General features: G+C 36.1%; 1 protein-coding gene across 2 annotated transcripts in view; it reads right to left on the bottom strand.

The window, feature by feature from the left end:
• Positions 1–23,895, bottom strand: part of ETFA (electron transfer flavoprotein subunit alpha) — an 86,010-nt gene that overhangs the window by 12,039 nt on the left and 50,076 nt on the right. For both annotated transcript variants that reach the window (XM_029951948.1, XM_029951949.1), the window contains exons 10-11: positions 8,195–8,260; positions 143–223 (exon numbers count right to left, since the gene is read on the bottom strand). In XM_029951948.1, the coding sequence (XP_029807808.1) occupies positions 143–223; positions 8,195–8,260 (147 nt within the window). The remainder of the gene's footprint in view (positions 1–142; positions 224–8,194; positions 8,261–23,895) is intronic.

The following is a 23,895-nucleotide window of genomic DNA, read 5'->3' as shown; positions in this document are numbered from 1 at the left end:
GTATTAATATATACATACACAGAGAGACACACAGGTACACAAACATACAATATTTTCCTATAACAGCTTCTTTTCTGACCAACTCTAAAAGGTTCTTAGATGACAATCAAAGTAACAGTCACCTCTCCAATTGCCAGCTTACCTTAAATAAATCAGCGACTATTCCATAATCTGCCACTTGAAAAATTGGAGCTTCTGGGTCTTTGTTGATAGCCACAATTGTCTACGAAATAAAAAGAGTTTGGCCTTTATCAAGAAAATGTATCATAGGTTGATGGTTCTATTTTCGCCTTCCCAACAACAAATTTATATGGTTAAAAATGTCTACCAAGTAAGATTATTTGATTCATTTGTGCTAATATTGTAAATTTATAAATTTCTGGGTTGGCACATAACAAAATTATCTCCCACTCCCCCTCTAGACCATCACACTATTTAATAAGGTTTTAAACCATTATTTTTCTAAGTTCTTCTCTGACCTAGGAAAGGCATTAGGAAATGACTTAGGAAGTAATAAATCAGAGGAGAAGATTCTGGGAAGACAGTAAAGTAGGAAGTATCAGGAATCTGTTTCCCCATCTACACTGTTAACAACTGCTCTGGCAGAATCTGTCTAATGTAACCATTTTGGAACTCTAGAGTCTACTGAAGGCTTGCAACTTGCATGGTAAAATGCAGCTCTTGAGTGCAGTAACAGGAACTCATTCCCCACCCCCGTGGCAAGCAGCTATGCACGTATTCCTAGAGCAGCTTGCACACAGCCTACAGGAACAAAGAACTGTCCCCCAGCTACTGGGAACCATTGCTTTGATTATTGACTGCTGCTTCTGATCAAAGAGATGCACACAAAGAGGAGGATGGCCATTGCTGTTGGCCACCTCCCCCACTGTTGCGAGCCCCTCCCCTACTCTGGCTAAAGTCACCTCCAGGGGATGAGAAAGAATGAAATCTGGCCATTTGTAGGAAAGTGGATGGACCTCGAGGGTGTCAGGCTAAGCAAAATAAGTCAGGCGGAGAAGGACAGATACCATATGTTTGCACTCATAGGTCTAACAGGAGAACAGGAGAAACCTAATGGAGGACCAGGGGGAGGGGAAGAGGGAAAGAGAGCTGGGGAGAGAGAGGAACGCCAAACTTGAGAGACTACTGAATGCTGAAAATGAACTGAGGGTAGAAGGGGAAGGGGGAGGGGGGAAAAGAGAGAGTGGTGGTGATGGAGGTGAGCACTTATAGGGAAGAGCACTGGGTATTGTATGGAAATCAATTTGACAATAAACTATTAAAAAAAAAAAAACCTCAAAGCACTTCAGCCTCCCTTCATTGTTCTCTTTTTCCCAAAATCAATTGCTGATACAGGGAAAATTACAAACTGGCCACACAAGCAGGCTGAGAAAAGACACACAAAAAGACCTTAGGTTTATACCTCTGGTTAACCTTTGGCAAAGAGCCTATAAAAATAAAAAAAGAACAACAAATAAAACAACAAACAGCAAACCCTGGGGAAGGAGGATAATCTGATTAACAGGAATATCATATTGCCAAATTCAAATATCCAGTCTTCAACAACAACACAAGCACAGGCATACTAAGAAACAGGAAAAAAATTTCAAGGAAAACTCCATTCAAAAGAAAAAAAAAATCAATAGAAACTGCCTCAGATCCAATGACAGTCCTACTGGAAAAAGATTTTAAAACAATCATTTTAAAGATGCTCAAAGAATTATAAAGATGCAGAGAAAGTCAAGAAAGCAATGTGTGAACAAAACGGAAATATCAAAAATGAGGCAAAATCTAAACAGTAACCAAAAAGAAAACTCTGGAGATGTAATATATAATAACTGAAATGAAAAATTCACTAGAGAGACTAAAAGGCAGATCTGAACAAGCAGAAGACAGAATCACCAAACTTGAAAGTAGGATAATGAAGGGGCACCTGAGTGGCTCAGACTGTTAAGCATCCAACTTTGGCTCAGGTCATGATCTTGCAGTTCGTGGGTTTAATCCCCACGTCAGGCTCTGTGCTGACAGCTCAGAGCCTGCTTCAGATTCTGTGTCTCCCTCTCTCTCTGTCCTGTCTCCCATCTACACTCTGTCTCTCTCAAAAATAAACATTTAGAAAATTTTTTTTTAAAAAAAAGTAGGATGATGAAAATTATCAACTCCTTAGAATAGAAAGTAAAAGATTAAAGAAAAGTAAACAGAACCTAGGGGTCCAGTGGGCCAACAACAAGCAAACCAAAATATGTATTGTGGGAGACCCAGAAGAAAGAAAAAGGGAGGAAAGAATTTAGGAAACAGTGGCTGAAAACTTTCTAAATTTGATGAAAGACATTAATATAAACATCTAAGATGCTCAACAAAACTCCAAGAAAGATGAATTCAGAGACCTACAAAAGACACATTACAATCAAACTTTCAAAAGCCAAAGATAAAAAGATTCTCTTTTTATCTTATATTACAAGATAATGTAATTTAATTACACACAAGGGATCCTTGATAAGAATATTGGTAGGAACATTGGAGACCAGAAGGCGATGAGCTGATTGATACGTTCAAAATGCGAAAAGGAAAAAAAAAAAACTGTTGACCAAAAATCTTATATCCATCAAAACTGTCCTTCCAAATATATTTTGCAGAAATTAAAAAAACCTATCCTAAAATTCATATGGAATCTCAAGAGACACTGAATAGCTAAAATAATCTAGAAAAAGAGCAAAGCTGGAGGACCCATACTTCATGATTTCAAAACTTACTACAAAGCAACAGTAATTAAAAGAGTGTGGTACTGGAATAAAGATACACATCCAGATGAATGGGATAGAATAGACAGCCCTGAAATAAACACTCCCATATATAGTCAGATGATTTTTGACCACAGTGTCAAGACCACTGAATGCAGAAAGGAGAGCCTTTACAACAAATGGTTTTGGGAAAACTGGATATCCCAAGTTTAAGGGATACTTAAAAAATAAAGTTGGACACTAATACCAAAACAAAAAAACTCAAAATGGACAGAAGATTTAAACATAAGACCTGGGGCGCCTGGATGGCTCAGTAGGTTAAGCTTCAGACTTCAGCTCAGGTCATGATCTCACAGTTCCTGGGTTCGAGCCCCCCCATCTGGCTCTATACTGACAGTTTGGGGCCTGGAGCCTGTTTCCAATTCTGTGTCTCCCTCTCTCTCTACCCTTGGGCCACTCACACTGTCTCACAAAAAATAAACATTAAAAAAATTAAAAACAAAAATAAAACAAAATAAACATAAGACCTAACTAAAACTATAAAACTCTTAAAAGAAAACATAGAGAAAAGGCTGCATGATATTGTTTTTGGCAATAATTTCTTGTACATTCCATCAAACATATAAACAATAATAGAAAAAACAGACAAACTGAACTTCATGGGAATTTTTAAATGTTTAAATGTGAATAAAAGCCACTATCAATGGAGTAAAAAATCAACCCAGAGAAAGGGAAAAATATTTGCAAATCATACTTTGGATAAGAGATTAATATACAGAATATTTTTAAAGTAAAACTCCTAAGCTGAACAACAACAACAAAACCCAAATAAGCCTATTCAAAAAGTGGGCAAATAACCTGAATAACACTTCTCCAAATAAGATACATGAATAGACAATAAGCATATGAAAAGATGCTCAACATCACTGATCATTAGGGAAATGCAAATCAAATCAAAACTACAATGACACATCATCTCACACCCATTAGGATGGCTACTATATTAAAAAATGTATATAAAAGTACAAGTGTTGGCAAGAATGTGGAAAATTGGAGCTCCCATTAGTGGGAATGTGAATTGTACAACTACTGTGAAAAACATTATGGCAGTTTCTTAGAAATTTAGAAGTAGAACTGTCATGTGATCCAGCAATACCACTTCTGAGTATATACTGAAAAGAAATGAAAACAGGGCTCAAAGACATTATCTGTACATCCATGTTCACAGTAGCATCATTCACAATACCTAAACATGGAAGCAAACCAAGCGTCCCTCAACGGATAAATAAATAAGCCAAATGTGGTATACAGATACAACAGAATATTATTAAGGCCAAGAAAGGGAGCAGATTCTGACATATGCTACAACAGGGATGAACTCTAACAACACAGGCCAAGCGAAATAAGTCAGTCACAAAAAGACAAATATATATGATGATTCCCCTTATCTGAGGTACTTAGAATAGTCAAAATCATAGAGACAGAAAGTAGAACTGTGGTTACCAGGAGCTAGGAGGTAAGGGAGGAAATTAGAAGTTATTGTTTAATGGGTACAGAGTTTCATTTTACAAGATGAAAAGAATTCTAGAATTGGATGGTGGTGATGTTTGCACAACATTATGAATACATTTAGTATCATTGACAACATATGTACAATTTTTAATTCTACACTTAAAAAAGGTCCTATGTCTCACAGTTTGTGAGTTCCAGCCTCATGTGGGGCTCTGGGCTGGCAGCTCAGAGCCTGCTTGGGATTCTGTCTGTCCTTCTGTCTGCACTCACGCATAGGTATACACACATGTACTTGTTCTCAAAATAAATAAAATTTTACCAGATAATTTAAAAGTAGAATACACTAAAAAAGTTTAATTTTGCTGTATGTAAATTATACCTCAGTAATCTGACTTAAACAAACAAAATGTTAACTGAAAAGTTCTGTAGTTCATCAAAAACTTTCATATACACAGAATAAAACCTTTGAATGAAAAATTAAGTACCTTAAATTTGGTGTGCTTTATTCAATAAGATAGTTAGAAATCTACTTTATAAAATTATCAGGACATGTTTATTATAATTAGTCAAATCTTTAGTTTATTTCATTTATAAAATCATTAATATTTTCTATGTCCTATTAACAATATATAAATTTAAACTTGGGTTTTTTTTTTTTAATTTTTGAAGGAGAGAGAGAATGTGCACCTGTGCAGGCCTGGGAAGGGCAGAGAGAGAATCTCAACCAGTCTCCACACCCAGCACAGAGCTGGATGCAGGACTTGATCTAACAACCTTGAAATCATGACCTAAGCCGAAATAAAGAGTCAGACGCTCAACCAACTGAACCACCCAGGTGCTCTGAAACTTGTGATTTTAAATGTTGGATTTCAATTTTTAAAAAAGTAACAAATCTATATCTTAATTCATATACTTTGTAGCTCAAACTATTTATCCTCCATATACTGCATTTCACTTAGTATTTTTAAATTATTATCCTGGGTTTTTTTTTATTAGAATACAGAAGTTAACTCTCTAGTCAGCCTGTAGTGAGGAACTTTAAAACAAAAAAGTTTAAGTCCTTAGGTATGCAGTAAATATAATAAAATAAATAACTATGTCTCTAAGAACTACCAAAAAGTCCTTTTATCTCCTACAAGAATTTTTAACGTGAGGGATCATTAGACCGATTAGTAACAGATTAAAAAGAAATAGTCACACAAAAAGGTGCTATGCTTACCAATGATTCAATTTATTAGTCTCTATAGTTGCTTCTAACATTATTGCAATTAAAGTTTTGACTCCAGGGGCACCTGGGTGGCTCAGTCGGTTAAGCGCCCAACTCTTGATGTTGGCTCAGGTCATGATCTCACAGTTTGTGAGTTCCAGCCTCATGTGGGGCTCTGAGCTGGCAGCTCAGAGCCTGCTTGGGATTCGGTCTGTTCCTGTCTCTGCACTCATGCATAGGTATACACATATGTACTCATTCTCAAAATAAATAAAATTATTGACTCTAATATCTAATTCTAATGTGGTGTTATTTTTGCCTTAAAAAATGTTTTTTCATTTCGAGAGAGAGAACATGTACACACAGGGAGGGGGAGAGAGAGAGAATCCCAAGCAGCAAATATAATAAAATAATAAATAAAATCAGCACATAGCCTGATGCAGGACTTGATATCATGAATGAAGAGACCATGAACTGAGTGGAAATCAAGAGTTGGAGACTTAACCGACAGGTGTCCCTACTGTGGTGTTATTTTAATAGATAATAATTCATATCTCCAGAAGTAAAAGTAAGTTTCTACTGCCTGTTACTCTATCATATAAAAACAGCTGAAATACATTTTACAAGAATTTTGATACAGTCTGGCTTAAAATATAGACTATGTGACATATGTGTAATTCTTCTAGGGTCCCTAAAAGAGATGAAAATATTCCAGAATATTTAGAGCACACTGTAGTCTTGGTAACTACTATTCCAGAGAAACATTTCATATATATTAAAAGATGTGTGGTCAAAGACAATAAATGATGGTTTCAATATGAGTGTCAAATCCAAAGTCACAAGGACAAACATTCTGAATCACAGGCATTTGATTTGTATGGAGGTGTTTCTCTTCTGGGAATATGTAAGCCTGCTTCACAGCAACTAGCAGAGATTTATTTAATTAATGATGGTTAATGATTTTCCTGGAGGCCACCTAGTCAAACATCTGACAGTTTAATCACCTGAAAGCTTTTTCATTTCTACTGTACAAAAGTTCTTTCTAAAGCAAGAGCACACAACTGTGGGCAGGGAACCACTGAAGTATTTAAGAAGAAAGATTTGGGATGGTTATAGTTTTTGAAATTACTAAAAGAATATTTGTGAATTATCAACTGAAAATAATTATTATGAAATCTTGCTTGCATCCTAGAGTTCTCTTAATATTCATGCTCTCCTTCCTTACACAACTTCTAAAGCACAGATCGTATTCAATGAAATTAATACATATATAGTTCAAAAAGTGCTTTCATTACATTGACTCATTTGATATAATAACCAAATCTCATATTCTTTAAACTATACCATGATGCTAATTAAAACTGTAGCTTGTATGCAATGTGATTATCAGATGTAAGCCAGTTACTCTAATATCCCATTTTAGACTTTAACCAAAATTACAACCAGAGATTTGTTGTGTCTCCCATATAAGGTGCTGATGACAAGGGCTATCTATGCCTTTTTCATTTAAGCATCCCCAGCATTTGATACAAACTAAGCGCTTAATAAATATTTGTTGACTGCACAAACTCTTGGCTCAAACTTCTTCTTATAGATTGTGCTCGAACGCTATTCTCCTTACTTCAATTGTTCCTTTTTTAGCTTTAACATATACTAAAAGTAGTTCATCTCTCCTCCAATCCAGCCTGTTGGCATGGCATGACAATTTTTGCCAGGAACTTCTTGGCAGGAAGAATCTTTTATTTTAGAGAAGCAGAATTAGATATGTCTGAACTGGCCCAGCTAAAAATAATTTTAAGGTTGCTATACCGGAGTGTGTTTTTTTTTCTTTAATGCAGCAATAACATTTTCCCCATTGGCACTGCTTGTTTTCATAGCTCAGTAAAGAAACCTGCCATCCAACTGTGAAATCTGACTGGTTTTGAGCCAATTCATTTAGAGGTTACAAGGAGGTAGTGAATGCATTTTTTTCAGGTTAGAAGTTAAACCTGTTAAAAGTTTTATTACCTTTTATACAACCTTCCATCTGAATGCATAAAAGCCAGAGTGTCAGAAGGATCTCTGTCTCCATGAAAGACTAAGTTCATAATTCAAACTGTACACTGGTGTGCATGAATTAATGTGTCATATTCTAAAATATATGTTCACAGAGTCATTACATAGGACTTCCCGATATAGTCTAAGCAGCAAGTTAAAATCAACTGTTTCCTCTGCATCCTGTATTTTTAACAATTACTCAGATATTAAGATGCTGCAACCCTAAATGTATCTGTGACACTTTAGTATCAACCTGAGAAGAGGAGGTGTGGGACTTTTAGGTGACCAGGGTAAAACAGACAGAGAATCAAGAATGAGAAATCTCATAAACTAATTAGATGGTCAGAACCTCATCAAGCTGTTTTCACTCTAAGTCTGCTATCCATAGATTGTCAGAGCTGAATGGGACCTCAGACATCATCAGCCACACCTATGTCAGGCAGAGACCAGCGGTGCAGACAGGATATATCATGTGGTAAGCTAGCAGCAGAGCTGGGACTCAGGGTCACACTTCTTTCCTGGCACGGCACTGCCTCTCCCACTAATGGCACAGCTTCAAGCAGTGAACAGCAGCTTGCGTTTCTTTCAGTTCGTGGATCGGTGTTAATCTGAATGGTTGAACTTATATACGCTATAACTATATGGAAACAGTGAAACCAAATTTTTTCTTTTAGGGTCATTATTTTTGTATAGTTACCTTGCTGTCTTTCATCCCAGCTAAATGTTGGATGGCTCCAGATATTCCTACAGCAATATAAAGCTCCTGAAACAAAAGAGAACATTATCATTAATACAAACTTAGATATATTATATTGTGTCTTCCACAGTATTTGCTATTAGCAATTCATCTTAAAGATATTAAAATTTTAAAAATGCGTTATGTATTAGTTAAATTATGCTTTCCTCCTTCCCTGATGTCCCTAATCCATAGTCTTTTTTTCCTCTGAATTCTTATACTAGTGGTGGTATAATAATAAACATATGGACAATGAGAATCTGTGAGCATTAAATATGTGCCAACCATGGTATTAAGCATTTTTACCTTAACTGTTTCACTTAATCTCACAATTTCCTGTGAGGTAGCACTTTTTGTCTAGGCTATTTATTCATTTATTTATTTAAAGTGCGACTGGAAGAGGGGTAAAGAGAATCCCAAGCAGGCTCACTCTGCCAGCGCAGAGCCAGACGCAGGGCTTGAACTCATGAAACCACGAGATCATGACCTGAGCAGAAACCAGGAGTCAGGTGCTTAACCAACTGAGCCATTCTGGCAGGCACCCCTGGGCTATATTTAGATATCACACTTTAACTCATCATTCTGTATATACCCATTTAAAATATAAATACAATGTATATTAACATATAAACACATACACATATTAAAATTTATTTTGACTTGTTTGGCTTCTCACAAAAAGAAATTTGTTAAAAATGATAATTGGGATATATTTATTAGACTTCATATTCAGAAAAACCAAAACTAAAATCAGCCTCAAGAGGTTCTAACATAGACACACATGTATGTATGTGTACATGCACACACAATCTCCCTAAATAAGAAATACAAACTTCTTGAAGACACAGGCCTAACCTATGTTAAGTATTTCTAGCACTTAATAAAAGGGTCCCCAGGCTGTAGTTTCTAAGTAAATGTTGATAATATTTTTACCTCCTTCTAACCCTCCATCCTCAGTAATAACAAAGAAAATGACATCTGACTGCTGCTCTCTGTTCCCTTATCTAAAAAATTAAAAGTGTCCAAGTTTGAAAATTAAAACTATCATCATGAAAACCAATTTAATAAGTGCTTAATTAAAAGAGTTTAGCTGCTCCATTCTATTAGATATAAGTAAAGCTTTACCTGCAAAGCTTTTCCCCACAGTAAACTGAACTAGCGAGCCCTACCTTGGGTAGGGGGTTCACCCACCACGTAGGCAGACTGACACTGCGGGTTCATCACAACTGACAGTAAAGACTCTCCTCAATACAATTAAGGAGGAAGGCCCTGAAGGTGGCTTTTTATTTTTATATGTTTCATTATAGGGCAGATACTTCTAAGTCTATGACAGTGTCGGGTGGTCCCACCTTGTTTTCTGCACCGCTTATGATCTAATTTAATAACTGCTCACTCCAAAATGTGAGAACATTTGAACTAAGATCTGAGAATAATGATTTTTCATAACACCTAAGTGTGTGTGGTATGTGGCTGGATACAAGTCAATTTCCCCCTTTCTTACAATTTCTATAAGCAGAAGGGGTTTAGCCTCAACACTGGAGCTTCTTAAAAAAGCTCCGCAGGATACGCTAATGTGCAGCCAGAGCTAAGAAGTACTAGAATAGATGATCTCTCAGCTCTTATGCCGCTTGAAATCTATTAACTCTTTCTAGCAGGACCACGCAGGGGATGGTATATTCCTTGGACCTTATCTTTAAAGGCATAAATTGTCCAACTGCTTCTACAGCAGCAAGGTACCACTGTGTATCCTGTAAAAGGAAACAAACTAACACCCAAAGTAAGTTAAATCATCTAACAATTATGTGGGCTTGTTTCCCAATTCAACTTGTTCTATAAAGATAAGTGCAATTTGGCCTAAAAAGACTGTCTTAGGCTGCAGGAAGTAAAACGTATGGGTAAAGATAAAAAAAAAAAAACAAAACAACAAAACCCAGGGGCACCTGGGTGGCTCAGTCAAGTAAGCCTCCGACTTCAGCTCAGGTCATGATCTCATGTTCGTGGGTTCAAGCCCCACATCAGGCTCTGTGCTGACAGCTCAGAGCCTGGAGCTTGCTTCCAATTCTGTGTGTGTCTCTCTCTGGCCCTCCGCCTCTCATGCTCTGTCTCTCTCTTATCAAAAATAAATAAAACATTAAAAAAATTTTTTTAAAGGATAAAAAACCCCAGCTCTGTGAGTCTATTATATATATCACATATATCATGATATTATCTATTACATAGATAACTATTACATATGATCTACTTCTCATCAGGCATGGAGTGATCAAGAAGCTTTTCTTTGAAAAACCACCACCTTTTTAAGATTTAGAGTAACTTCAAATGATAATTTTAACATCATTTCAGTTTATTCTCACTAGCATTTTTCATAAAAGAATATTCATTAAATTGTTAATCAAAACACACTTACTATTAAATCTCACATTCAGGAAAACTAGGACAATAAGATTTATAAAGCAAGTTATTTAGAAAGACAAACATACAGATAGAAAACCGGTCTCATTAACCCCTCTCCCAAGTATATTCTCAAAGCAAGCATTGGAACGGATCAATAGTTCTGAAAACGAGTCCTTCTAACATACACATCTACATTAAAATTCAACAAGTCTTAAAAGCTTCTCCATTTGCATCATAAAATGGTAATAAAAAAGGTTGATCATCCTGGCAGTAAACATCTACATAAATATAATATAAATGAAATTTACTTTAAATCCCCTGAGATACGAATACCATTGACTTTAACCATAAATGTCACTAAGAAAATAAAAGATTCTGGGCCAAAGCAAACCAAAGGGCCATTCCTGCCTTTCCGACCAGTATAAGTGGCTGGAATAGGTTCACATGACCAACAGGACCTTATTTTACTGTCCTACAAACATGGTTCTCTGAATAAATATAAAAGCACTGAAACAATAACCAGAAAGAGTCCTGGGACTTGGGCTGCTGTTCTGAGATCTGATAGCTCTCTCAGGCAGGAAGACAGACTTTTTTCTTCTTTTTTAAAAAACATGTACAGGCAATTAGACTATTATCTTAGGATGCTTCCTTATGGCTCAGAAAGCATTTTTGCATTTCAATAATAATAATTAGTATGTATAAAACTCTACAGATGCTAATTTATGGAGCATTTTAGACACTGCTTCACAACATAACAAGGCAATCCCTGCCCTGAGGCACTTTACTTCTAAAATCAGATTGTAAGTAAGATAGTTTGGAGAGAAAATGAGAGATGACATTGAAAGGAGAACAGTAATTAAGGGTTCAAAAAGAGGTAGGATTAAAGAAAGGAGCAGACACAGAAGTATGGAGGTGTAGTCCAGAGATAAAATCCTAGGAGCCTTAACAAAGGGAGGGAATCTAGAAGTGAGACTAGATCAACCTACATGAGCTGGTGGCACTCAGGGCTGGTCATTCTGTAAAGTAAGAACGGGGATGGGACTGTGAGAAAAAGGAAAGCCACCAGGGTGGTAAGGGGACCAGAGGTTATTCTGAAGTATAAAGAAGGGACATCACTCACTTCAACAGAAACAAGGACCAGTAGAAGAAAAACACAAATCACTCTTCTCTTGTCAAAACCTAAAAAAGACTACAGCTCCAGGCTCATCCAAAGAACTCAGGGACAGGGCTCTAAAATACCTTACCGTGGGCTGGATGAACACAGGAATAGGGCTTGCCAACTCCTGCATTCAGTGTGGTTTAACAAACGTTTACAAGAGGAGTGTATCACCATGGCTCTAGAATTTCACTGCCTAGGTTTAAATTCCAGCTCAGCCACCTGGTGGACATGTGACTGTGGACCAGCTATTTAACCTCTATGCCTCAGCTTGCCCACCTGAAAACCTGGGATTATAAAAACCCTATTTCAAAGGGTACTGTGAGGCTTCAGTCAGCACAGTATCTAGTTTCCCAAGACACTGATGTGCCTTGAGGTCTGCTCAGATATTGATTCTCTCAGCCCACTGGTTGGCCAGATGGGCTCTGGGGGGTGGTCTCAAGGCTACCGTGTGCACGGAACAACTCTAGAGGGAGCCATCACTTATTTCATGGTCATTACAGAACTGCATTTTTATTACAATAATTTTCCAACAGATGGCAGTATAGCAACTTGAGAAAGGGGTACTTTTCTCTTAATTCATACAAAAAAGTTGTATTGACTAGAAGTGTAGGTAAGCCAGAATTCTCTGTGATATGAATACAGTAATTTTCTAAGTAGGCCATAACAGGGAAAAGTTGAGAGACACTGATTAACTTCACTGTTGTTGATACTGCTGTTCTACCTTATAGGGACTATAAAGACAACTATGATTCTTTGTCTCATGTCCTCAAGAAGCTCACAATCTAACAACACAGGTTAAAGTAAATAATAAAAATCTATAATCTAATCTAGGGAGGAAAAAACATCAAAGTATGACAGAGTCTCTTGTGCAAATGCCTTCAGTATCCGTCACTGAGAAATGTAAAGGTCTTTGGAAGCAGATCAGGGGATGACACTCCTCTGTAGTCAATTCTACCTTCTGCAAAACAGGAACCCACTTCTGCATCTTATCCCATCTAGTCTGGCTCCCTTAGTCCATCAGACAAGCTATTAAAAGTAGGTTTTACTGGTCCTAGCTTAATGATGCATGTCTGATAAACAGAAAGATGACTGGAATGCAGTCTTAAATATTTTTACAGAAATCTAACCAACCTGTGGAATCAACACGGCCAGAACACTCTCTGGTAGATTATTTGCATTTCGGTTACTTTACTAATACCACTCCTGCTTAACCCAAACCTTGTGCATGAAACATGAAATTCAAGAGGTGTTATCTGAGTCTTACTGCACTTACTGAGGATTTCAGTGCAGAAGCTAAGGAGGAAGCAGTCTCGGACTTACACATTATGATTTTTGTCTAATGCTATTTTTTGTCTAATGTTAAATCCAAAAAAGATACACAGTATGAGCCACATATTTAATTTTAAAATTTCTATTAGTCACATTTAATGTGACTTTATTTATGTTTATTTAATAAAGTAAAAATCAGGTGAAATTAATTTTAATAATAATAATCTCAATTCAGTCTACATTTCATGTGCCCAATAGCCACATGAAACTTAGTGGTTACCATATTGGACAGCTCAGATCCAAGATAATTTTAGAATAAGCTAAAGAACTTTTTTTTTTAGTGGTTTTTCTTTATTTTTGAGAGACAGAGAAAGACAGCACAAGCAGGGGACAGTGAGAGAGAGAGGGAGATGCAGAATCCGAAGCAGCCTCCAGGCTCCGAGCTAGCTGTCAGCACAGAGCCTGATGCAGGGCTGGAACGCACGAACCATGAGATCATGACCTAAGCCGAAGCTGGACGCTTAACTGACTGAGCCACCCAGGTACCCCTAAAGAACTTTCTTATACACAAGGGTACTGTAACACATGGTCTGAGAGTAGAGCTACAGATAAAATGACATTAATCTCATGTGTCTGCTCTTCTTGTATTGGCTCAGAATAAGATCATTTATAGGTTGTTTTAAACTTTGAAAGAGAACAAAAAGGAAAAGTCAGTAGTGTAACAAAGCTGAAGACCAGAATGAGAGGCACAAAGATTAAACAAGAGAGCAGTCAATAGTGTCATAAATGACAAAAGTCCATCAAATTTCAGGTAGTGTGGACTATTATAGGAAAGCCAAAAGCACATTAAAACTACTGGCTTAATACAGTTAATTTGTATTCTGAAAAGAAACTATCAAATTTTGTCCTCTAGTAATATTTTTTCTTAAAACTCTAGAAGGACCTGAAAAATCTAGCCTTAAAAACATACTTTTCCAAAAAAAAAAAAGCATCTAACTAATCGAGAGTTAAAAAAAAAAAAACTGTTTAAACAGAAATTCAAAATTACTTGGAACAAGGGGAGCTTTGGTGGCTCAGTCAGCTGAGCATCTGACTCTTCACTTCAGGTCAGGTCGTGATCTCATGGTTCGTGAATTCGAGCCCTGTGTGAGGCTCTGGGGTCTGCTTGGGATTCTCTTTCTTTCCCTTCCTGCTTTCTTTCTCTCTCAAAACAAATAAATAAAATAAACACACACACACACACAATTTAGAACAAAATGCCAAAAAAAGGGCAAAGTATATTAGCGCCTGTAGGATGTAGCTAAAGTAACACACAAAAAACAATTTATAACTTTAAAAATTTTTATATTAGGAAACAAGCATGATAGAAAATTAATGAGCTAGGATTTCAACTCAAGAAAGCTGAAATGTACAAGTATACAAAACCACTATACTTATTCAATTACTAGTATTACTAATAAATAAATAAGATCAGAGAGAGATTGGTTCTGATCTTGACTCTTCCCCTACCATCTGTGTTCTCAGGCAAATTATTTAACTTTTCAAAATCTCAACCCCCCCCTGGGGGGTATAGCTCAGTGGTGGAGCATTTGACCACAAAATCTCAACCCCCCTCATGTGTAAAACAGAGACAAATAACTGAAGCTAATACAACTGTTGTGATTATTAAGTAACACAATGCATGTAAAGTGTTCAAAATATGTTGGTGTTATTATTAATGCTATTATTACTAAATAATCACTAAATCATTAAAGTAGAAGCCATAAGACAACTATTATCTAAACACTTTACTTTTTATTGTTATTTTTTCACTTTGAGAGAGAGCAAGCAAAGTGGGGGGGAGGGGCAGGGGGTCTCAAGCAGGCTCCATGCTCAGTATTGAACCCGACACTGGGCTCAATCTCACCACCCTGGGATCATGATCTGAGCCAAAATCAAGAGTCAACTGACTGAACTAACCAGGCACCCCTAAATTCCATTTTAAAGGGGAGAGCACCACCATCCCAAGGAAATTATTAATTTGGAACAATTCTTCTGGGATAATGTATAAGGAAAATTTCATTGATACCTATTAGTTTCTTTATTGCACTCAGTAAAGTTAGAAATTCTACCCAACTTCCTAGACAGTGCTGGCTGGTTTAGAGAGTTGGGGTAAATTGCAAAATGCAAACACAATCTTCATACAGAGAGATACATACCCCAGATTCAAGTACCAAGACATACCATATTGACTGTATATAACATATATTTATGAAATTGAAATTATATGAGTTTTATGATATAAACTCATACATTCACTTTTTCCTGGAATTGGACAGTATTCTACCTACAGCAATTTCAGATCTGCCTTATTTAAAAAAAAGAGTAGAAAGTAAAGATTTACATACATTTATTTTTGCTTATATGAAATAAGAATATGAGTATATTAGTTAAATCTGAAGCTTTCAGAGCAGAGAAGCCAAGCTAATATTGATTTATCTCTTTATTTTTTTAAGCAAATTAAAAAAATTTTTTTAATCTTTATTTTTTAGAGAGAATGAGAACAAGTGGGGGAGAAACAGAGGGAGAGGGAGACACAGAATCCATAGCAGCCTCTAGGCTCTGACCTGTCAGCACAGAGCTCAACATGGGGCTCAAACTCAGGAACTGCAAGTTCATGACCTGAGCCAAAATCGGACACTCAATCAATGGAGCCACCCAGGTGCCTCTTGCTTCGTCTCTTTAAAAATCAGGTTTAAAACTTCTTTTCTACCAACAGCCTCCTTTTCCAGATAGAGCTGGAGAAGAACATAAAAGCAATTCTAGAATTCAGAGATCCAGTATTACATGCTCAAAAACAATACCCCTAAGTCTGTCACAGACAGGACAACAGTTTTATAAGATGACAAATGCTTTTTCAGCCTTCTCATTTAGAAGACTACAGGGGCATTACCTAAAACAGCAACTGTTACAGCTAAAACACAACACACAGAGAACAAATGCCCTATTAGGAGTTAAATGGAATTTATCATAGCAAATAATGAACATCTCTGAGAAGTACATTAACCAAACTGTATTTTCTAACTACTGCAAGTCTCTTGCACATTAATATTGCTATATTTCATCTTGTTGCTCATTTAAAAGGCCAAACTATTTCCTCTGTTTGCCAAATTGTGTTAAGCCTCTTTTCTTTTTGGAAGAGGCCCCAAAACACAAAGCACAGCTATCTATGTCTCTTTTCTCCAAAAGCTCTCTGCCTGTATTATGAAGTTCTCAGGCAGGCTCATGGCTAAACTGAGTTTTAACATGAATGGATGACATTACCCATACTCTTGGTTTAAAGCTGAAAGTATGTCCCAGCCATTAGATAATGCTCCTATACTAGGACTACCTCAGGTTTTATTAGGAGTTGAGATGGCATACTAATCATTAGAGTTCCACAGGGTACTTTACATACATTATCTATATACATTATCTCACTTAACTATGACAATAACTCTATGGGATAGAAATTATTTTCACATTTTAGGGGCGCCTGGGTGGCTCAATTGGTTAAGCATCCAACTTCGGCTCAGGTCATGATCTCGTGGTTTGTGAGTTTGTGCCCCGCATCGGGTTCTATGGTGGCAGCTCAGAGCCTGGAGCCTGCTTTGGATTCTGTGTCTCCCTCTATCTCTCTGCCCCTCCCCTACTCACATTCTGTCTCTCTTTCTCAAAAATAAATGAACATTAAAAAAAAATTTTTTTTAATAAAAAAAAGTATTCCCATTTTATAGAAGGGAAAGCACAGGCTCACGCAGGTGTGGTATGTTGGTCAGAGTTACACATATAGTATACCTATAAAAGGCTGGCTTCCTAACCCAAGTTCTTTAATATTAAATTTAGTACGTTTTCTACTACACCACAAATAACTGAATATTATGACGGTACTGGTAATATGCTTTAACTGAAGCCACTAGTCTATAAAACTGCAGTGAACATATTTACCTTAGAGAAAAATCACTAACGGAAGATGAGATGAAATGAACAGCTAACTTAAGTTTATATATAAACAAGTACTATTAATTTTAGCTAACAATTTTTTCCCATGTTATTAAAGATATCAGTTGGTACAACAGCTCTAAGTTTCTTATTCTGATAAGGGACATAAGCTACCTCTTTTAGATTCCTCTCTCTACCAACCACTTGCATATCAACTGGAATTTGCAGGCCCTCCACACACCTGGACGAGCTACAAGTCTATCAAAGAGACTGACTCACAGAAGAGGTAAAACTCGGAAATTAGTTCTCATTTGTTGTTGTTGACGATGCTTATGCAACATGTACTAAAAATTAGCCAATACTTTCAGATAAAAACTTTGACCTGATTTTCAATGGTCAATATCTGGTTCTAAATAACCTAATGGGAAAGGCCTAGAAGCAAAGCCAGAAGGCCCATTTAGGAAAAACCATTAAGAGTCTTCATCTAGCCTCTGAAGGTTCCTCACATGAATGTGATGGACTTGGTGTTCACCAGGCACAGAATATATAGCTTGGATTTTTTAGGCAAAGATTCTTTGAAATCCTAAATTCATCTTTAGACATAAGTACTTCCATATTCTTTCCCCTGGCCCACTTTTTCTTCCCAGAAGAAGCCAATTAAATGTCTTCTTCACAATAGCTTTGTAACAATATGCCCAAAGCAAATGACAAATTATACCACCAGCATATACTTCACTATATGCCCATTTTGTTCAAAATATAAATTTAATAATTTGCTCAAATGCAAAGTTAAAAGACTTTTTTTAGAAAATAAGAACATCAACTACATTGTGACTTGCAATGCTAAAGTTTAAACATAAACGTCTGGCTTATAAGCCAGAAAGAGTGAAATTTCAGCTTTAACTCTTTATTACTGTTCTTTAATTTCAGATTTTGATTACACAGGATGCATAGGACCTGAAGTAAGTGTTTTGTAAGAGTATATTTTTTCAAAGTATAATTTTTAATATTTAACTATTTTGCAATGAAATGTGCATTTACCTAATTCACTTCTATACTAATTAATAGATTTTCCACTGTGGGGAAATATTCCTCAACATACCTGTAATAATAGAAAGCCACGTATATTATTATATACTTTACTAAAATTATTCAGGTGATTAATTTGCATTGAAATATTTGAGTATATGCCATCAAAACATTTAGATATACAGTCTATTACAAAGCTTTGCATTTCAGCAGGTCAATAGTAAGTTTAACTATAAAATATTTTTCAGCAAGGCTTTTTAATTGATCTAAGTCAGTCAGAACATGCTATATTATACATACATACATAGAATTTTGGAGTAGTAAGGCATCTCTAAAATTATCTACATAATCGCTTTTGTTTTATCAATGAAAAAATTGAGGTCCCACAAAACAGAGATGGCACCAGAACCTCACTTCGAAGCAGTATTCTTTTCACTTACCAAGCTGCCGCTTTCCTAAAATTACTAAGAAGAGTTAGGCTACTGCTTCTGCACAGCATTTCCTGATCATTACTCTAAAATTCTTAAGATAACTTCTATGTCAAGGACCTCACAAGAGCTACAAAGTAACCAGAGGAAAACGGTTTGGAGGTTCCTCAAAAAGCTAAACATAGAGAATTACCATATGACCCAGCAATTCTACTCTTAGATATATTCCTAAAAGAACTAAAAATAGACTCAAACATATACTTTTACGTGAATGTTCATAGTAGCATTATTCACAATGACCCAAAGGTGAAAACAAACCAACCTAATACTCACCAGCAGATAAATGGATAAACAAAATGTTCATGGAATATTACTGGAATATTTTCCAGCCTTAAAAAGGAATGAAATCCTAATGCATGTTACAACATAAATGAACTCTGAAATCATGCTAAATGAAGATACAAAAGGGCAAATAATATGATTCCACCTCTCTGAAATATCTAGCATAGGCAAGATTCACAGAGACATAAAGTACATAGAGATGATCAGAAACAGGAGTCGGGGGTAGGCAATGATGGAGTTACCACTTGATGGATATAGAGTTTCAGTTTGGGGTGGCGAAAAATTTTGGACATAGACAGTGGTGGTGGTTGCATATCACTGTAAATGTAATTAATACTACTGAATTGTATACTCATAAATGGTTGAAATGGTGAATTTTATTAGATTTTATACCATTATAAAAAAGTTATTAGAAAGTTACCACCTTGACCGAAGTCTTCACACAAATCTCCATCTTGAAAAAACTTAAGTTCTAGAACCTTGTAGTCTTGACAATTATAAAAAATAAATAGTTCACATAACATTAAAGAAATATAACGATAATAGGGGAAACCAAGGACAAGATTTATAGGAATTCTCTGTAGTTTATTTACAAATTTTCTGTAAAGCTAGAACTGTTCTAAAAAGTAAAGTTTAGGGGCACCTGGGTAGCTCAGTCGGTTATGTGTCTGACTTTGGCTCAGGTCATGACCTCGCAGTTTGTGGGTTTGAAACCCATGTCAGGCTCTGTACTGACAGGTCAGAGCTTGAAGCCCACTTCAGATTCAGTTCCTCCCTCTCTCTCTCTGGCCCTCCCCTGCTCACACTATGTCTCTCTCTCAAAAACATGTAAACATGAAAAAAAAATTTTCAGAGTTATATAAAGTTCAGCCCAAGTTACAAGTTATAAGAATTTTAGTGGCACCAATAATATGGGAAAAGAAAGTACCTGTAAGAAAATAAAAAATTTATTATTCATCCATCCTAACCAGAGACCCTCTAAATAACCTCACATCAAGGAAATGGAAGGGCGCCTGAGTGACTTAGTTGGTTACACATCTGACTCTTGGTTTTTGGCTTAGGTCATGATCTCACTGAGATTGAGCCCATGTTGGGCTCTGCACTGACAGCTCGAAGCCTGCTAGGGATTCTCTCTCTCTGCCCCTCCCCCACTCATGTGTAAATACTCTCTCTCTAAAATAAATAAACTTAAAAAAATAAAAAAACAACAGGAAATGGAATACATTCTTCTGTCCCAAACACCATTTCCCAAATCCTTTTCAGAATAAACTCAGTTAATATTAATATATTAGATTATTATACAACATATTATATATATTAAGTTGTTCAGATGTTCTTTTGTACAAGATTTTAGTGCTCAATTATCTTTGGCCCTAAAGTGAACACAAGGACAAAAGTATGCAGGCTAAATGATCAATTCTCCATTTTATTTAATTTGTAATGTCTTATGTTCTCTGACATTCATGTGCATGTTTATCACATCTAAAGCTATACATGAGACAGTAAATTAGCTTCTACATGAAAGAACCAAAAATACAATTAGAATAAACACAGAAATTTAGAATAGTTTTATTTCTTTCAAGTTACCACACAAAGATAGCTATAACAAAGCAACAAAGATCTGTCTACTCTTATTTTCATGCCAGTTGTTAAATTAGATTGATTGCCTACAAGATATGTCAATTTATCATAACAGTGGCATGTTTTTAAAGAGTTATATATGTAAAAAGAGTTCAAGACTCTCCAAAAGTTAAAAGTTTCAACCTCATATATAAAATGGAAACAAATAAAAAACTTTGCTGAGATTGGTCTTCAGGAATAAATGTTTAAAGAAATCAGTCTAATAAAACATCAGAAGACCAGCTCAGAAAATAAATCAAAACTATAATTTGAGCTCAAAGATGTAATCAGAACTAATTTTTACCAATTAAGTTTTAACTACCATACAACTGAACAATTTATACATACTAACCCCAGTTTATAAATTCTACAACTTCTCCTTTGTCATTTTAAGCTTCACTGTAAGGACTCTGGTCATCCTGGCCACGTAATTACCTTTAAGAAGCATGGTTAGGGTGTTTTCTGGACTGCAGGTCCATACAGCATTTCTCTTTGCCCTCTTGGGAATAGAACATCAATTGCTTTCAGCTAAATGCACTCACATATGAATCTTTTAGTACAATTTAATGCTTCTATAGCAACCCCAAAGGAATAGAGCATCAATTTGTGAACACAGTTCTCTTGGAGTTAAAAGCCGAGCTGGATAATGCAGTATGAAAGGGCTTGTCAATCTTTAGCTTTTTAGCAAGTCAGAAAAGCAGTCCCAGCTGTATACAAATAACTATATAAAGTATGTTTCTATGCAGACTTTTTCATCATTAGTGAATTTTCTAAAGAGTATCCCCAAAACAAAATTTGTTTTGGTAAATTTCTCCAAACTGTTCCTTTACCTAGTAACTATTCCCCTACTCTCAGTTATAAACAGACCACTGATCTATTAGTAAAACACCAAAAATACAGACAGTGTAATCTACTTCCACTAAGAATTTGCACCAAGTATAAAAACATACTTCCCTGGCAGTAGGTAACAGACTCTTGAATGATTGCAATAAGCTTATATGTTTGGATGGATAGGAACATAAAGTCACAAACAGAGCTTCTAAAAGGCAATCCAGATAAAAAATGTAAAATGGGAACTACCAATAAATATGCTAAGCCTTAAAAAGCCAATTCAATTCTAGTCATAACCTAAGTCTGACACTGTACTAAGCTCAACAAATATTAATTAATGTCCTAACAAAATCCAATGAGATTGCCAAATATGAGTTATAGAAATAAGTTTTCAATACCTGTTCATGATTTCAAAACAAAAAAACTCTTAGCAAACAAGGATTTATAACTATAAAAATAGCTAGCACTTATACTGTATGTGAGGTATGGTTTTAAGGATAAAATTACTTAATCTACCTTTACCATTTACCATGAGGTAAAGACTATTATCACCATTATACAGTTGAGAAAACTGTGGTACACAGAAGTGATTTGTCCAAGGTAATACAAGCAAGTAGGCAAGCAATAATTATATGACCTTATTACAGAAAACATATTTAATCTGTTCAAACAAAGAGCAAACATCATACCGAGTAGTAAAACCTAGAAGAAATTCCTGGAAAATAAGGGGCAGGGTGTTTGCCATCATCACTTCTATTAACAATGTCCAGGTTAACAGCTGACAACAGTACAAAAAAAATTAAACAAAAGGATAAAACACAATTTTATTATTTCCAGAAGACTTGAGTATGTAGGTACAATACCCAAGAATCTACATATAGATTAATAAAAGCAATATATTAACAGAAATTGCATTCTTACTTATCTATATACATTTATAAAGAAATTATAAAACTGTCTGAATAAATGGAGAAATAAAATCATGGTGTTGTATAGAAGACTAAATATTGCAAAGATGTCAACTCACCCCAAATTAATCTATGTATCCATAGTTCCTCACTTGAATTTTTGCTGCCTGAGTATTTGTTACAACTTGTACTTTTTAAATCCAGAATTCCTATAAGAAACCTCACCAAACTCCACACCCAAAATAAAAAATAATCCAGTGAAGAAATGGGCAGAAGACATGAAGAGACACTTCTCCAAAGAGGACATCCAGATGGCCAACAGACACATGAAACGATGCTCAGCGTCACTCAGCATCAGGGAAATATAAATCAGTGCTAAAATGAACATATCAGGAGACTATAGATGCTGGCGAGGATGTGGTGAGATGGGCACCCTCCTACACTGTTGGTGGGAATGTCAACTGGTGCAGCCACTCTGGAAAACAGTGTGGCGGTTCCTCAAAAAATTAACAGCAGAACTCCCCTATGACCCGGCAATAGCACTGCTAGGGATTTACCCAAGGGATGCAGAAGTGCTGATACATAGGGGCACGTGTACCCCAATGTTCATAGCAGTGCTTTCAACAATAGCCAAATCATGGAAAGAGCCTAAATGTCCATCAACTGATGAATGGATCAAGAAGATGTGGTTTACCCATACAATTGAATACTACATGGCAGTGAGAAAGAATGAAATCTGGCCATTTGTGGCAATGTGGATGGACCTTGAGGATGTTACGCTTAGTGAAATAGGTCAGGCAGAGAAGGACAGATACCATATGTTTTCACTCATATGTGGAACAGGAGAAACTTAACAGATGACCATGGGGGAGGGAAAGAGGAAAAAATAGTTGGGGAGAGGGAAGGAGGCAAACCATAAAAGACTCTTAAACATGGAGAACAAATTGAGGATTGAGGGGGGTGGGGGAAGGTGAAAAAGGTTGATGGGCATGAAGGAGGGTGCTTGTTGGGATGAGCACTGGATGTTATATGGAAACCAACTAGACAATAAACTAAAAAGGAAAAAAAATAAAACCAGAACTCACTATTCAAATGATTTTTTTACAAAACAATAATGGATTTGCATGAGTGCACAGGTAAAGTGCTTATGAATCTCAGAGAGACTTTTGTGTTCACTCAGCAGTTGACAGGATCATACCTTATGTTCACACTGTATAATAACAAGTAATGGGAACACAAAGAGATAATCCATTTTGAGATTTTTTTCCATCTTATTGCTTAACTGAAAGCTTTGGACAATGATTCACAGCATCTATTTCTGGAGTGTTAGGAGCCAAGAAAAGTATCCATCACCTCTCAGCATCTGAATGTGAGCCCCTTTACCAACTCCCTCGCACACACCCTGACTCACCACTGAACTCTCCTAACTCTCATGACCAAATCTCACCTGGGCAAGTCCTCAATCAGTATATTATACGGCGTTGGTTATTAGCTACGAATTATCTGCCTTTATCATGTATCTTTAGCATATTTTCTCATTATTTAGTCGTATTCTAATTTGTACATGTTTGGAGCAGTGCAGAAGAAATATCTGATACTGTCCAATATCACTCCCTTCTGTCCAAAAGGGTTTAGTAAGTGTGAAACAACTAAGTAATTGGTGTTTTAAATATTTTATATTATGTGGTGAATTTATATTCTTTATAATAATCTGGGTGAATT

This window comes from Suricata suricatta, chromosome 9, assembly GCF_006229205.1.
Source record: "Suricata suricatta isolate VVHF042 chromosome 9, meerkat_22Aug2017_6uvM2_HiC, whole genome shotgun sequence".
Classification (NCBI taxonomy): Eukaryota; Metazoa; Chordata; class Mammalia; order Carnivora; family Herpestidae; genus Suricata; species Suricata suricatta.
The sequence above is the reverse complement of the archived record's forward strand: the minus strand, read 5'-3'. Positions and strand labels throughout refer to the sequence as shown.